We start from the raw sequence: 16508 nt of genomic DNA on the forward strand, positions 1-16508 counted from the left end.
GGGAATGTTTTGGATTCGACGTTTGGAAGGTTTCACTTTTAAGTGAAGAGGGCGAAGACTGAAATTTCGGCTCATAGTGAAAGCACCAGATCGTGTCTTGGTTGTTTCAACCCTTGTGTATGTCATTTAGATAAGTCACTCCCCTAGGGACTAAATCTTATGGAAAAATTATAGTTGTTAATAGAGGGAAAAGCTGGATACTCCCATAACTTTAAATGACTTTGTAGCATAGCGAAAGGTATGAAGCCACATTTACAGGTGCCGCCCCACAAGAATGAACCAAAACGCTTTTATTTGGTTTTAGCCTTAATTTGGGGTCTTATTCAAACGTCTGGGCCCTTTCAAAAAATGGACTGCTTTGTTTTAACTAACTGTTGTGGCAGGTCAGCCAAAAATGGTGTCGCTGTTATTGGCACAACTCGCTGACAATGTTTGGTAGTGTGCGTCGCTCTGCAGATCAGACTGAATACTATAGAAGGGATATTGTTTTCTACCACATCAGGGCTGTTACTGTACACCTGAGCCGAGGCAGTTCCTCATATCCCTGCAGTGCACGCTCACTCACAGCCAGATTGATCTGTGGCTTGGCTTGTACATCAGCAACAAACAGATGAGACGCTCTAATAGTTTTCTGAACTAAAGCAGTTCAATTTCACTTTCTCCACCACGACAAATCCCTTAACAACTCTAAACAAAGTCATGGCGTGTTTGGGGTGTTGACGTGTCTTATTGTTATGCTCTATTTATTTGAATTTCACTGACGTATTGTGGAAAGGTTTATGTCAAACGCTGAATATGCTATGCTATTAGTTTATGTTTCTGATGATAAAATGGATTCTGACGCACACCGAAAATTATTATTTTGTTTGTTATTTGCTGTGTCATGTGTTATGATCATTCCAGTGCTGCATCACGATTTAATATGATTATTAGCATTCCTAAGAAACAGGTTTTAATGGAAGGATAACAGCAACAGTCAGTCATGGAGCTGAAATCAAAATCTATACAGCTGTGTGTTCACAACTGTTCTCACACTGTGCATCATTCAACATTGTGTGTGGTCTTCATCCTGGAAACATGTTACCTGACAAAAACTGGAATACTGTTTACTCTTTGAACATAGATATATTTGAAGCCCTCCCTACCCCGCCCTTCCTCAGCATCGGAAACTGTCATCTCTTTTTTTATTTATTGAAAACAAAAGCCTCATGTGTGGTTGTACTGTTTTAATTTCCATCCAGTTTGGCCTTTGGAAACCACTATTGACAATATCCCTTGAAATTGACAAAAGAAATAGTTCAGGCTGAGTAGTAGAAAACTTACTGTCCTTGTTTGATCACTAGTATGTGAACAATGCCTAATGTCTTGTGTAACAAATAAAATGAATTAAACTATGAATGAAATGATAGAAAAATAAAAAGCACATGGCAAACCTGGAAACCCTGATTTTGTTGTTTTTCTTTTGAAGAAGATAACTTGTTGTAGGAAGATTATCTATACATACACACAATAATATTTTATATACACTGGTACTAAAAAAATACAACTTACAGAATGATACAGTTTTAATAATTACAGATGATTCAGAAGTAGAAGGATCTGGCATTGCCTAATTATCACTCCAGGATGAAATCTAAGAATAATCTGATAAATATCTTGGAAGTTGTGAACAGGGTTAGTGTGCACAACATTTTGGAGCAAACTGCTGCAGCACAAATGGACATTTTGCGGTTGCCATGCGAACAGGAGAACATTGTCTCTCTCACAGAACACGGAGCTTGGATGCAATTCGAAATTCAGTGATGGAGAGAACAGCAGCGTCATTCAGTCCGTCATTATATTTGTCGACTTGTACGTCCTCATTACTCCTTTACATGCAGCTTTCCTATTCACTGTAGTCTCTAAATCTGTCACTCCCCTCTTATGTAACCACACCTGTGTTTCACTGCTCCTTACAGAATAATACAGTCTCATTCAGAGACTGGCAACATGTCATTATAGCCTGACGGAGTCCCAGTTCTTGCTCATCCTTTGTCCAATAACCACACCATCATAACTGCTGTCAACTGAGCTGTGTAGCAGAGAGGGAACAAGGTGGAGCTGACTCGGCTAGAATTACACATGATCCACCACGTAGCTCTCGTATGGATGACCCAGTAGTCTCTCTATCTCTGCCTTGGGCACCACCCAGCATTTGCCTGTGTGGCGTTTCCGCACAGTGTCTTTCAGAGTCTTGTCCTGCAAGGTGACTGGCATGTGCTCTGATCCCCACCTCAGGATCCCCCTGGCTGAAATTGACTCCCTGTTAGCACCTCCATCCAGGTAATCCTTCACTGCGGTTACACTGATGTCAGCGTGCTGAAACTGGCCTGTAGACAAACAAAGGAAGGTGGAAAGTAACTAAGTGCAAAAGTATAAAACAGAGGTACTGCATTTCTAACTTTTACTGAATGATATAGTTACTACTTTTAAGCTAGCGTTTTGTTCTTTTACATAATAAAACCTACAACAAACTTATAAAATACAACATGTTTAAGTTTAAATCAGTGGTTCCCAAATTTTTTGTCTTGTGACCCCTTCTGCCTATTCTCACAGTTCAGTCTGAGTTGTTTCATTTAAAAAAACGGCTCAAGGCCTAAAGAGGTAAAGAAGTACTGAGTATTTCACATAAAAAGCAAGAATATGAGAAAGCTGTAAAAATGCATAACATAACTTTGTTTTTTGTAACTGTCCCAAGGATGCCCCATAACCTCTAACTCAAATAAAACACAATATATAGTGCTAGTCCACCTCTGTCCCTTTTACATACCATCTAGCCAGCAGGTGTCTGGGTTGTTTGGTAATTAGTACAGATCAGGAGGTGAAACCTGTTCATTTTAATAGTGTTATGTTGTGCATTGATACATGATATCTTGAAGAAAAGACTGAAAAATGTTGGGTTTCTAACATCATCATATGATTAATTTTTGTGTCTCTTGCCTCTCCTCTAGACTGCACTTGGCCATCCTCTGGTTTGGTCCCAGGAACTGCCAAACCAGTTCCCACCCATTTGGACTCCTTTTATGGTAAAGTTCCTGGGGATTGTGCCAAGTGTGATATGGATGAGGGGTGGATGGGAGGTGCTTGGAAGATATGCGGATTTTTACTCTTTTAATTATTTATCACACACACAATGTAATTATTAACCATGAACTTATGAAGGTTGTTTATTGGGTAATGGATAAATCCCAAATTCTTCTCTTAGATACCTTTTTAAGTTTTTTTCCCCAGTTATATTTCATTTTAATTTAGTTTTGTTGTTTGTTTTTTTTAAATCTGCACTGAAAATCCACTGTTTAATAGACAGAAGGAAAATAAAGAACTTATTGTTAAACAGTTCAGAGATCTCTTCCTTTCACCACTCAACCAACTTCACTGTAATATTTAAGAGAGTCTACTGGCAGAAATTAAGTATAATATTAATAGGTATACTTTCATTAGTGTATATTCACCTGAAAATAAGAATTGTTGTGTTTTTGTTACCTCTTCTACATAGTGTGTCATGTTGTAGCTACCGCCATGTTTCTACAGTAGCCCAGAATGGACAAATCAAGTTGTTTTGCAGTCACCAGCGTTTTTTTCTTGATTGATTCTTGGTTGAGTCAAGGATTTTCAGTGGGCAATCTGCAATCTCACAGCTAGATGCCACTAAATCCTGCACACTGGTCCTTCTTATGACCACAGTACTTAGTACTGCTACTAACAGAGTCATTTTACATTTTTGAATTGGTATTTTTACTTAAAGCCCCAACATTTTGTGTTGATACTGGCGGCCCTGAAAGAAGATGTGTGAATCATATAGAGGCATTAATATTAAATGATTTAAACTGTTTTATAACCAAAACATTTAAGTAAAGGATGTGAGTACTTCTTCCACCATTGCAGCACAGTGAGTGACATCAGTGAGAGCTGACAGTGAAGAGCTGTACATACCCAGCAGGCCTTGGGTTGAAGCAGACAATCCCCGTCCATCTGTGATGTAAAAACCCAGGTGAGCCATCTGTAGGTAGCTGGGGTGTTTATAGTGGTGGAAGAGGACCAGGAACCGTACATCCTTGGCCAGCTCGACCCAGCAGCTCCGATGGTTGTCCACAGACACCGTCACACCCTGCCTCTTCACAGACCCCTGCTGATTGATGGGAAGGATATCCCGCCCTTCCCCTTCCACCACTACGGCGTCCAGTGAGAGGGTGATCGTGATGTCACCAGAGCCACCTGTGGCCGAGGAAATGGTAAGCTGGTCGAAGTAGGTTCGGGGGCGGTCTTCTACACCGTGCTTGGAGGGGGCCCCCATTAGGTGGCCATCGACAATGATCCCTTGAGGAGGAAGTGAACACACGTTTAATAATACACCTAAAAACTCAACGCTAGCTCTGTAGTGACATATATTACTTGCTCTTATTCAGTGTATATCTATACATCTTATTTCTAAGCATACCTCTCTTTGGGTCCTCTAACAGTCTGAGAACATCATTAGCCCTGCCGTCTACTGTGAAACACAAGTTTTGATGCACCTTTGGCAGCTGGACCACAAAATGAGGATCTCCATCAACTACAACAGACAACATCAAGCATTAATACAACATTGGTACTTGAGATATTCAGATGACTTTGCAGGTGTCATTAAAATAGACAAAAAATAAATAAAATGTAGGTTCTTGACCTGATGAGGAGAAGACCCGGACGGTGCTCAATCTGGAGTGAGGTTCTAAAAGCACAAGACATTCAACTAAAGGACAGTCCCCCTCACTCCCAATCACTGAAACCAATGACAGGACTACACAGGAATTTCAAGCAGTGTCTCTACAATAAATGACATATAATCTAAGTCATGCAGCTGTAAATAAGACCCATTAAAAACTTACCAAATGATCCCGTGTCTGCAGTATCATCCCCTAAAAATACGTCAGGAAACATATTTGACATGAAACTTTAAAGAAAAGCAACGACATCAGAGAATTTCTTCTAATGAGCATTTGAAACTTACAGGCTTCATAGCTGAGATCGTAGTCGTAGTCATAGGTTGCATCATAGTCTGGGGAATGGAAGCAAGCAATGAGCTCAGGACACAATCTGCTGCTCACCAAGGAATTTTGAATTTGCAGGAAACAACAGGACAAGAAGCATTATTAGTGAGACTTACCTTTCACAAGGTCAATATCTATAAGAGATAAAACATAAGATACATTTATATTCAGCTCCAATGCGGTTATGTAGCTCATTATCACTGTATATCATAATTACACAGCTGTCATCCATTTTAACCAGAAAGAATGTAATTAAATTGATCTGTCACTGCAATATAAAGGGAAAATTCAGTTTCACCTTTCCTCTGAATGAAAGTAGAGACATCTAGTGGAGAGATAAAGAACATTCAATTAGGAATACATCCCAGGGAACAGAAATGCTATGATTAGACACAGTGAACAGAGTGTACAACCTACCCAGAAGCCCTGCTGCTTCCCACAGTCGTGGCCCATCTGTTACACCAGGCATAGGAGCAAAGGTAGCCGACACAAACGTGGCGATGCTCAGGTCTGTCTCTGAGTTTGTATTGTTGTCTTCCAGAGCCGGAGCCGGTGCCGGGGTGGGAGAGGTGAGCAGAGACAGCAGCTCGGGCGGAGCGGTGGTGATTTCAGGCTGAAAAATATCTGGAGCAGATGTGCTGCTGTTTTCTGCCTCTGTGGAGGGCACAGGCACTTTGACAGGAGGGAGGGCTGTCTTCACTGTACTGGGCTGTGGGGTAAGGGGTCTTCCTGGCAGAGGTGCGGGGTCAGTTCTAACTGGACTCAGGGGAGGTGTGGTACTGGTGGTGAATGTTAACATTGTGGTGGTTGTTGATGGAGTGGTTGTTTTTAAGGTGTTCGGCTGGGGGGTGGAGACTTTTCCAGGTGCAGGAGGTGAGGCTGTTTTTAGAGCATTTAGCAAAGAGGTGGGTACCTTAGCAGCAGGAGGAGGAGAGGCAGTTTTGGATTCATTTTGGGAAGGAGTGGACTTTTTTCCAGAGAATGGTGCTGGGGCAGTTTTGACAGAGCTAGGACTTGAGGTTGTTGTGCTTTTCTTGGATGGTGAAACCACAGTTTTTGCTGTGGAAGTTGGGTTTTTTTTAGTTTGTGGTGTATTTGGAGGTGGCTGAGGAGGGTCTGGTTTTGTTTTGTTAGGCCTCGGGTTTGAAGGTGAGCTGGGCTTCTTTGCAGCACCAGCAGCCGGTATTTTGGTGGTAGCAGTAGACGTCGCAGTCGTGGTTGTTGTGGCTGCAGTGGTGGGTTTTGCAGTGGTTGGAGTTTGAGCTGGTTCATCTGCGTCTGGCTTTACAACAACTAAAGAAGTGACTGGAGTTACAAAGTTATATTTGAGGGATAGGTTTGTGGCCTTTTCTGCCATTAACCTTTGAGTTGCAGGGTCAGTAGCATTTAGTTTGGCCAATAGCAGCTCTTTGATGGTGAAATACGCCCAGAGACGGTGCACAAAGCTAGAGATTCCTTCTAGGCCTGCTGAACAGTTTGGTGAATCTGCACTGCCATTCCCCTTCGCATTGGAAACAAACACATCGTTTTCCAGCTTGACACGTTGTTTTGAATCAGTGGCAGACACTGACACCTTTAAATCTTTTACCCCTGGTTTGACTTTCCCAGCCACCACCAACTCAGAGCCTTGGAAGTAGTTTGGAAACAGGGAGCGGGTGATGTCAAATGCCTGATCATCCAGGTACGACAGCTGGATGTCCGATAGTAAAGGGCTGGCTACTTCATCATAAAAGCCCTTCAGCTGCAGCGCTGCGTCTGCGTCCTCATACACCATTCGAGCCACGCCTCGGTTATCCAGAGCCAGACGTTTGAGGAGGAGGAAGTCTGCATCATCACCAAAGGCAAGGCCAAACAAAGAGGCAGAGCCCAAAGCCTTCTTGGCATTGCTAAGGATGGTGTCACCAGCTGTTACTCCAATGGTTGCCTCCCCATCGGTAAGGAAAATTACCAGAGGAACACGACGGAATGAGAGCTGGTTGGAAGAGGATGGAGGGTTGATGAGCTGGGCAGCTGAAAGCAGAGCTGCATTGATATTTGTCCCTGATAGAAAGGAGTGACACAAAGGGGAAAATCAGTGTTGAAGGAAGAAAAAAAGGATATAATGATCCTCTTTGACTGCAATGCCACAGCTCAAATAATATCAAATTTCAACTCACATCCTTCTGCAATAATCCTCTTCACGAAGTCTTTGGCATCTCGTACATTCTGCCGAGTTGCCCGCACTGTGCGTCCTTTCTTCCAAGTGTGAACCTTGTCTGAGAAGGTGATGATATTGAAGTGGTCTCCCTCTCTAAGGTCCCCGAGAATGGTGCTCATTGCCTGCTTGGTCTACTGACAGAAATTCTTAAAATTATTGACAGAAATTTCACATTTTGCAGAATATTATTATATTTTAGTAGTGTAGTTAGTGTAGCTCGAGCCATAAAGAGTCTATGAGGTTTGTCCACTTTACCTGTTTTATCTTAGTGCCTATCATCGAGCCACTGACATCAATGACAAATATAACATCCTTAGGAACCACAGGAAGCCCTCTGGGTGCAAAGTAATGCACAAAGTACCCATCATACACCTGAGAGAGGGTGAAAATACAAAATAATGGGTGAGAAGACGACCTTTACTTGTACCAAAGACACATTTATATTGTGACAAACATGCACACCCGTGTATCTGATAAGCCAGAAATGAAAAGAAGCTCCTGACCTGGATTTCACCCATGAGGTCTCTGAGGTCCACATCATACTGAATGATGAAGTCTGCGTTAAGACCTTTGGAGGAGATGCTGTTCTGCTGCTGTAGAGAGGGACTGTAGCGAACTCGAGCACAGCTAGCGCTCCGCTCAACATGAGTGGAGGCTGGGGCGTCTGCATCACCTGTAGTAGTAATCAAAAATTGTTAAAATAATGAGCTACAACATTTTAAAGGCATAGTGCAACATTTTGGGAAATACTCTTATTTGAGTTAAATGAGAAGATTGATAACACAGCTGCTGGCCGTAGCCATTTACTGAGTGGTATTGATCTTCTCATCTAACACTCATTAAAAAGAGCATGCACTTATTTCCCAAAATGTCAGTGGACTAATTATGATTAATTCTGCAGTCATTTATTCAAACAAGTCTTCATTAAAGTTTTTACACTTATGGCTCTATACACCTGATGATGGGTATGATGTCGTGCAACTGTACTTTTTCTTTTTCTACTTTTTCTACTTTTTTTTCTTACAGCGTAAGAGCATTCAATGCTTATTTTTTTACCTAAATAACCATCTCAAATATATCCTGACAGGTAATAACTGTCAGATTTTACCTTGAGCCGTGTTGGACAGCAGTCGGCTTGTCTTGAGAGGAAGGACTTTAATTAAACTAATGCCCGTCCGCTCCGTTATACTGACATCTAAGGTGAGGTTCTGAACAGGCTGTCCCGGCCTCAGACCCAGACTGAGCTCATAGCGGCCAAGTCGACGAGGTAACAGCTCCTCGTAGGATAGGGAGAAGAACATCCGAGCTCCTGACGGCACACTCACTGCAACACGGAACTTCTCAATCTCTCTCTCTCTAAAACGCCGCAGAGCAAAAGAGAAAGAAAAACTCACAATAATGGATTGGATTTCATCTCCTCTTGAAAACTGTGCTTGAAAACATGCAGCATGACATTGCAAATGAAACAGATTCGTTAGGAAATCACATTACATTTTATATAATGGAAGAAAACTTTTTGCCTGGGACTGACTTTGTAGCAACAAGTCCCGCTGTTTTTCCTTGCTTCTTAGCAGCATCGTAAATTTTCCTGGCAGCAGCTCTTTCCTTCACCTGGGCCACATACACCTTGCCATTGGAGGTGCTGATGGGATAGAGAAAAGAAGAAGAAATAGCTCTCTGTGTGACTTACAGTAGCCAGATTATATTTCAGAAACACGCCTTCCCCACATTAAGTTGCTGCGTATGATTTACTTGATTGTGCTCCTTGTATTTCCAGAGCGATCACAAAGCTGCTTCACAAACATGCATCATGCTTGTTTACGCATGGAGTTCATACCATGTGAAGAGGAGGTGGGTTCGTAAACAGTGTGAGTGGAAAAGAGTAATTTCCCTCTAAAAACAGCATTAATGAAGAGAGATCTTGCAGGCTGATGACGCTCCGAGGGAGTGCCGCCATGTGCTACAACCACCAAAATCCCAACCAAAACCACTGGTCAAAAGTGGGATCCAATTCACACAGTGCACTTCCTAGACTTTGGTGACCACTGATGTCACGTGACAAGGTGCTAAATTAAGGTCAAGTCCTTTGAACAAATATATCCAAAGAGAAAAAACATCAAGGGCTAACTAAAATAAACCCACAGGCTTGAAGCGGGTCTTGTTTGAGAAACAGAGCAGAATGGCATGAGAGAGCAGAGTGGAAAATGGAGGCACTTGTATTTATATGTGTGGTTGGCTGAGGGGGTTCAGGAATGGCTGTACATCAGTGACCTGCACACAGAACACAGAGTTCTTAGTTTCAGACATAGAAATGCCAAAGAAGTAACGCAACACATTTGCCACAGCTTTTTTTCCTCTGGGTATTTGGTGCTCTGCAGACGGCCGTATAGGTCCTGAGCATGCGTGTGAAAATACGTATGAGTGCGTGTCTGTGAGAGACAGAAGTGTAAAAGCAACGTGAAGGATAGCGATTGTAAAAAAAGTTCCAGACTCACACATACTTAAAAAATCTAAGTCTACATCCACCTCCATGTAAGCACGCATACATACAGTAGATGTAGGCGTGTGTGTACGTAGCGTATCTAAACTGGCAGGCTGCCTCAGTAAACTGTGCGGGGGAGAAAAGGGGGACTGGGCAAACTCCTGTCATTTTCTCTATTAACTTTCTGACTTCCATTTACAAAGCCTGGTATTCATCTGCCCTCAGGTTCCCCCTCCTCCTGACCTGCTTCCGCTTCCAAATCCAGCTCCAGGGTTGGTGTTTGGCCTGCAATGTTGACTTATTTGTTTTGATTATATTTAGCATTTTTGAAGGAGAGTGGTCAGCAACCCTCTTAGTAATGAAATTATTATTATTCTCCTCCGTCCTGGAATTTGAGCTCCTTACATAATTCCTTCCAAAGTTTTATTTCTGGATTCTGCCCATGAGTGAGAACATTACTTTTATTTATTTCAATTTCTCGCCATATACCAGGGAAATATTATTTTTCCAGGCAACAAATAATATGTTTCAATACTTTCGACTCAGTGAGTGTAATTTCAAAAAAGCCCCCACTTGTTGAAGATGATTGGTTTAATTTCCTGACTTTCATAGTGATATTAGAGATTAGAAGTAAAGGAAATTGCAGACACTCAGATATACTAATAAACAAATGCAATAAGTAGTGAAAACGCTGTATACTGCAGATAATATAGAGCCAGTGAAAGACAATTGAGGACTGACTTACATGGTGAAGTTAGAGATGAAGGCAGAGGAGGGCAGGTCCACCTCAAAGGCGGCCTCCTTGGTGATGGGCAGCTGGTTCCATACTGAACTCTGGACTGTGGTAACAGCATAGCGGGACACCACTGAACACCTCACGTGGTAGTCCGTCACCTTCAGCTAGTGACAGCACAAATACAGATATAAATCAAGAGGTTGAAGGAGAAAGAACTGAAGTTGAAGTTTCAAAGGAGATTGTTAGCACATTGGAAGATTAAGACACGTTATTGTGATCTACCAAATACAATTGGTGGACTGGAATCATCCCAACAGATCATAAGAGGAGGTTAATGTCACATTCATACACTGATGTGACACCGCCAATCAAGTCTGACTATAACAGACAGCCATGGATGCTTACTTAAACCCACTGCCCTCCCCTCCTAAACCTCACACACAACTTTTTCTGTGTTCCTCCCATATCACGGTCTGCCCTGCATCGCTCTGACGAGTCAACGAAACAACACAAAGCGGTTCCCTGCATGGTGTCTCTGTCCTCCTCTTGTTTACTCGGCCAACGTCGGCGCCTGCTGAGACCAATCTGGTCAGTATAGGCCACATAACTGCAGGATGAGGCGACAGGCAGGAGCAAGAGAGCCACATCAGCCCTCCAGCTCACAGGTATTTAGGAGAGCTGCGGTTTGTGCTATACAAACTGAATTACTGTATGTTTTCAGGAGATTGCTTCACAGTTAACACTAAAGCAAACGGAGAGGAAACCACAGTGGAGCTACTGATGACACCCTGAGATTTGTTGATGGTTGTACTTCTGTCTGTGGAGCTTGTTCTGTAGTTCACTTTGTATAACAAAGTTCGCAAGACGAGGAAGTACACAGCTGTTATTTATTTCTTTTGTATAGCTCATTCCGTATTTCTACTACCACATGCAAAAGGAATTCATAGATACAGTAAAGAAACAGGAGTTTAACAGGAGTTAAGAAATTGAGCATTAGGAGCTCCAGTCTCACACTAACAATTAACACAACTTACCACTGGCTTCGATGGTTTGCTTTGATGTTTTACTCTCTGGAAAAGAAACAAGGCAGCAAGTCAATCAAGTGCACGAGCAGTTTTGTGATATGTCCGATAAGTGCTTGTAAGATGGAGGCTGAAGGTACGATGTTATGATATGGGGCCTAATACCAATTATTAGTATCACAGTGTTTTCAAAATGCCTCCTTTTTGAAGTAATCTCCACAATCTGCCCATGTGAGGGTTGGGTCAAAGATTTTGTGTCAAAATAGTGTGAATCAAAGCCATTCATGAATGGAGGGGAAGTGGAACTGGAAATAAATGCTTTCACTGTACACAGGGCCAGTGAGGGTTTGCACGGTTTGCTCTCAAATGTTAATTTTGCACACACAAGTCATAGCTGTGTCAATACATTACCACATATCCTGGGGGTTTAACATAAACAAATAACTTTTAAGAGTGGAAACCCTTTATAGGGAAACATACAAATCATATAATCTATGTAAAAAAACAGGACTATATGATGTGTTTTGCCTAAATGAGCTACTGTATTGGTTGTATTAGAGCTGCAAAGGTTCACTTGGACTTTAAAATATTTAAGGTATGTCACTAACAGCATTTTGCAGACTGATAGTTCTACTAAATATTTGTGACTATTCCTTTTTTCTCATTTAAATTAAACAAAAACTTCTGTATTTGTTAGTACACAAAGATTTTGCCTTGCTTGGTTTAACAGAGGGGTGTGTTTCAGAAGGTAGCATGAATTTTAGCCTCCAATGACTTCTGAAACAAAACTGAAAAAAAGGGTAAACGGAAAATATACCTGTAAAAGAAAATTTGCTCCAAGGTTTGCTTCATAATCCCTCGACAATCCTTCGTGCACACAGAGAGTGAAGAAAACTAGAACCCACTGAACCTTTAAGTTCATCATGTCCATGATCATTCAGGTTTTAGGCTCCAAGATGAAGTGAATTGCCCCAGTGGTCTCACGTTGTCGGCGGGACTGAGGTCGTACAGGAGGACGCTGTGCACATACCTCACATTTTACACAAGTTATTTCTTTGCAAGGGGCAGTCTTTCCCCTCCCTCACCTCAGCTGAGTTTTAAACGGCTCCACTGCAGTGATAATGACATATACCGGTGTATATATATTAATATATAAATGTATGTTCTGATAAGAGTTAAACATCCGTCAGGTGAGAAGAGCGTGAAGTTCAGTCAGACAGTTGCGTGAGTCCCGCTGTGTTTGAAGAAAGCAGCTCCCAGCTTGTGTTCATGCATACTGGAAATCTCGCGGACTGCTGCCACCGAGGTGCACGAGAAATGAGGGATTATTAACCCCTGCTCGGCTATTTAGGGAAACCCCCCCCCACACACACACCTACCAAAACACCTCCTCCTCCTCCTCCTCCTCTCTCTCTCCATTCCTATCCTCTCTTCTCCAGTGTGACTTTTATTCCTAAAATTACTCCCAAATGTGAGTTTGCATTTCCCCTGAGTGCTCTTTCACAAAGCCCCATTATAGTCTGAGAGGGAACAGTAAGTTGGTCTGTTGAGGGATTTTTTTTATTAATATTTAGCTTCTCTGTGGGAGAGTAAACAACATGACAAGCAATCACCAGTATGTCTTCTGACTTCTGAGTTTATTTTCTGCACAATGACATGTAAGGCTTTACTTTATTTACATTATTTCATTTAAACCTGGCTAAATGTGTGCGTCTTATCTACATTAGAAACGTTACAGCCAGGGGTCCAAATCTACAACACAATGCTTTGTTTGTTTGGGTGCTGTCCATGGTGCTGATCCACACCTCTATAATTAGATTATCAACAACACTTTATGTCATCTGTACAACAGTTACATGTGCACTTTAGGCCCAGGTCACAACAACAACCTCCCTACATGTTTTTATGTGTTTTCCTCTCAGCCTCAAGACATAGTGCATTTCTTTCTTTTTTTCTTTGAATAACTTGTAAACAATGTGACACTTTAAAAATTTCGAGAAAAGCAAACTCTACTCAGGTAAGACACAGGAATTTCACAGACATGTTGAAAACAGCTGCAGCTTTTAGTTACTGCAGGGGGAGGTTGTGTGCTTATGTAGTGATGTTTTTTATGTAATATACAGGCTGGCTAACTTAGCCCCACTTCTACCGTCTCATCTTCTTCCGCCTCAAAGCCCCCCACGTCTTCTGTCTTCACACAATCAACCTTTAACTGGAGTGCATCTCTAATATTAGGTGAAGTTAATAAGTAGCAACACATCCAGTTTTGAGATGATAGTAGTCCTTTTCTCACAAAAACAGCATTTATATGTGGTCAGGGACTGTCTGCAGAGCTTCCTCTGGGTTTCTGTTGATGTCCACATTCTGCAACGACAGAAAGACAAATACTGAGAGTCCGTTTAGAGCGAGACTGTCTGCGTGTCCCAAATCCATTCCACATACTCATTCTCAGATGTTTTTTTATTATATAATGTGTTCACCATGCATGCTAAATCCAGTTTTTGAGTGTGCCTTTGAAGGAAAACAAATGGAGAAGCTACAAAAGTATAATTATAGGTGGCGGTGAAACAGCTAAAGAGATTGTCTACATAAGTTTAGCTTGCTTACTGCGTAATTTCCTGCTAGCATAAAGTGGTTAACTGTATTATCTGTAGCAAACTAACTTCTCAAGATAATGGGATAAATTCAATTTACTTGAGATCACAGGATCATTATGGAGAAGTCAAAATGATTTGGTCACACCTGATTTCAGAATTCAAGATTACTGACTGTCAGGTATGATTCATAACTGAGAGCTACAATGTACATCTGACAGTTAATTTAGGTATTAATTTTATTATTTTCTGACAAAATAGAGGAGAAGATTGAGATTTACTAAATTAGCTCTAATATAATTAACATTAATAATGAACTGGCACATTGCATGTCATTTCTCCATCCATTGTCCATTATGTTGAACCAATGCTATCTTTGCATGCTGACATTGCAATCCTGAGAAACATTATAAGTAATAAGAAGACACAATTGTTTTCTCATGAATCTGAAACCTCTATTGGGTGGATTATTTAGTTATCTTGTTATAACAAAGCTTATTTGGTCAAGATAACAAAATAAATTAACTTGAGATAATATCATAAAAAAATAATTGACTTACTAACACTAGCCACGATAAGCTGCTGGTCGTACCAGAACAAGTGAGGCTGCAGCAGCAAAACATTCTGAGCATGTGGAACTGAGCAAGGGTGCACCTTATTAGTTATGGATTTAACTTTTCATTGGTAAGAGGAAGATTGTTTTACTTTTTTTCTAAGGTCTCGCTTCAAAGCTTAAGAATTTGGTGATTTTTTACTTTTATTTTTTGTTTCTAATCCCTCTAAAATAAGAAAAATATGACTGTAGGAAGTTTAGTCACATACTGTATTTTCACATTCTTACATATTCATTTCAACAAATTACACATCATTACTGCCTTCCATCAGACGTATGTAATGCACCACAGTTCCAATAGTTGGCAAAGGTAAGTATCTATTATGAGAAATGTGTGCTTGTGGAAACTTACCACTGGCCTCTCTCTGTGTGTGTTGACTGCTTCAATATTGAGGAAAAATGGCTCAACCTTACACCCTACAATCAAGGAGAAAGTCAGACTGTCACGGAAATGTTTAGATTAAGAGATTAAATGTCGTGCACTCGAACACTTACTACTTACCATAGGCTACTGGTGTGAGTTTGAGCACTGTGTGAAGGGGGCATCTTAGATAAGGCAGCTCATCTTCAGAGGGAGGAAAATAAGGTTACTGGGAGTCTCTGTGATATTGAAACAACATCATATAGTACTGTGACAAGTAGAGAAGAAGTGTGCTACTACTGTGCAGTAGGATTTCTGTACCTGCAGGTTTGTCTAGAAAGTAGGCCAGCAGGCAGCGCATTATGGCTTGGTGGCAGACAACCAGAACATTTTCCTGCCTCTCCAGCTCCATGATCACTGGCTCCAGACGATGGACAAGGTCCTCATAGGACTGGACAAGAGAGTTCATCAATTATTGAACAAGATTGATTCTATCTTATCTTCTCTGTCCATTTGACAAGGGCACACAACGCTATCACCTGACCCTAGCTGATTTTATTCAGATTATCTTATAGTGAATATGTCTGGCAGGAATTTGGGTGGGAAAAGTTCCACCTTTGAGCAAGGCTACGAAGCTGAAGCTACAGCTAAAGGGTAGCTTAGCTTAGCACAAAGACTCGAAACAGAGGGGAAAAGACCAAAATATCTTCCTATCAGCACTTCTAAAGCTCATTAATTTACACAGTATATCTCATTTTGCAGTAGTGGGAAGTAAAGTATATTAACCACTACATATATTTTACATGTTTAGCTCATTACTTTGCACATTAAGATTATTGATACAACACATAATCAACAAATAAATATGAAGCTACTCAGCAGTATTTACAAAAGTTAAAATTAGCCTTTACCAGCTGCAACATTAAAGTGATGCCCTTTACAATGCATAAAGCATGAATATAAGCCAATAATACAATATATATATTCTTATAAAATGGGAATCTGCATGATGAGATATTTCGCTTTTAGTATATTTTGATGCTAATAACTACTTGAGTAAAATAATGCAAGACTTTCACTTGGAACAGAGGATTTCTACACTGTCTACTGTTACTACTACAAGGAGTTTTTTATTTGATTATGAAACAGTATAAAATTTAATACTGATGCCTCTATATGACCTACTCAAACAAATAAGACCACCCGTGAGAAGATTGACTATTTCTATGTTGTTATTTTTAATGCCTGCCACTGGGTCAGATTAGAAGAAGAAGAAGAAGATATACTTTATTGATCCCCTAGGGGGAAATTGTTTTTTTTTCACTCTTTTTTTTTATATACACACACACACACAGGCTGAAATGCACACTTCATGCACATGTGGACATGCAAAGGGGAGAGATGGTGGAGTGATGGGGCTGCCGTGTTACCAGCGCC

General features: G+C 41.1%; 2 protein-coding genes across 2 annotated transcripts in view; both read right to left on the reverse strand.

Moving 5' to 3' along the window:
* Positions 1-910: 910 nt before the first annotated feature.
* itih6 (inter-alpha-trypsin inhibitor heavy chain family member 6) lies at positions 911-12743 on the reverse strand. Its single transcript, XM_035656122.1, has 17 exons — positions 12321-12743; positions 11516-11551; positions 10491-10645; positions 8795-8905; positions 8372-8619; positions 7767-7936; positions 7519-7635; positions 7223-7394; positions 5484-7106; positions 5365-5391; positions 5183-5200; positions 5027-5074; positions 4905-4934; positions 4703-4747; positions 4478-4591; positions 3973-4356; positions 911-2369 (listed from the first exon to the last, which is right to left on the reverse strand). The coding sequence occupies exons 1-17, from the start codon at positions 12438-12440 to the stop codon at positions 2116-2118; spliced, it is 3672 nt and encodes a 1223-aa protein (XP_035512015.1). The 5' UTR covers positions 12441-12743; the 3' UTR covers positions 911-2115.
* A 369-nt stretch (positions 12744-13112) lies between these two features.
* The window catches only part of pfkfb1 (6-phosphofructo-2-kinase/fructose-2,6-biphosphatase 1), an 11417-nt gene continuing 8021 nt past the window's right edge, over positions 13113-16508 (reverse strand). The window contains exons 11-14 of the mRNA XM_035656123.1: positions 15393-15522; positions 15213-15275; positions 15063-15127; positions 13113-13867 (exon numbers count right to left, since the gene is read on the reverse strand). Coding sequence (XP_035512016.1) covers positions 13808-13867; positions 15063-15127; positions 15213-15275; positions 15393-15522 — 318 coding nt within the window. The 3' untranslated portion in view covers positions 13113-13807. The remainder of the gene's footprint in view (positions 13868-15062; positions 15128-15212; positions 15276-15392; positions 15523-16508) is intronic.

Source organism: Morone saxatilis, unplaced genomic scaffold, assembly GCF_004916995.1.
Source record: "Morone saxatilis isolate NCDOM2014 unplaced genomic scaffold, NCSU_SB_2.0 Contig15, whole genome shotgun sequence".
Taxonomy (NCBI): domain Eukaryota; kingdom Metazoa; phylum Chordata; class Actinopteri; family Moronidae; genus Morone; species Morone saxatilis.

Bases quoted from the DNA above. Each gene is read 5' to 3' on its own strand.
- itih6 (XM_035656122.1), bottom strand. From the start codon at position 12,440: ATGATCATGGACATGATGAACTTAAAGGTTCAGTGGGTTCTAGTTTTC. The intron at 8,620-8,794 runs GTCAGTCCCAGG...GCGGCGTTTTAG, and splicing joins GCGGGACTTGTTGCTACAAA to AGAGAGAGAGATTGAGAAGT. The intron at 4,748-4,904 runs GTAAGTTTTTAA...TTGTGCTTTTAG, and splicing joins TGCAGACACGGGATCATTTG to AACCTCACTCCAGATTGAGC.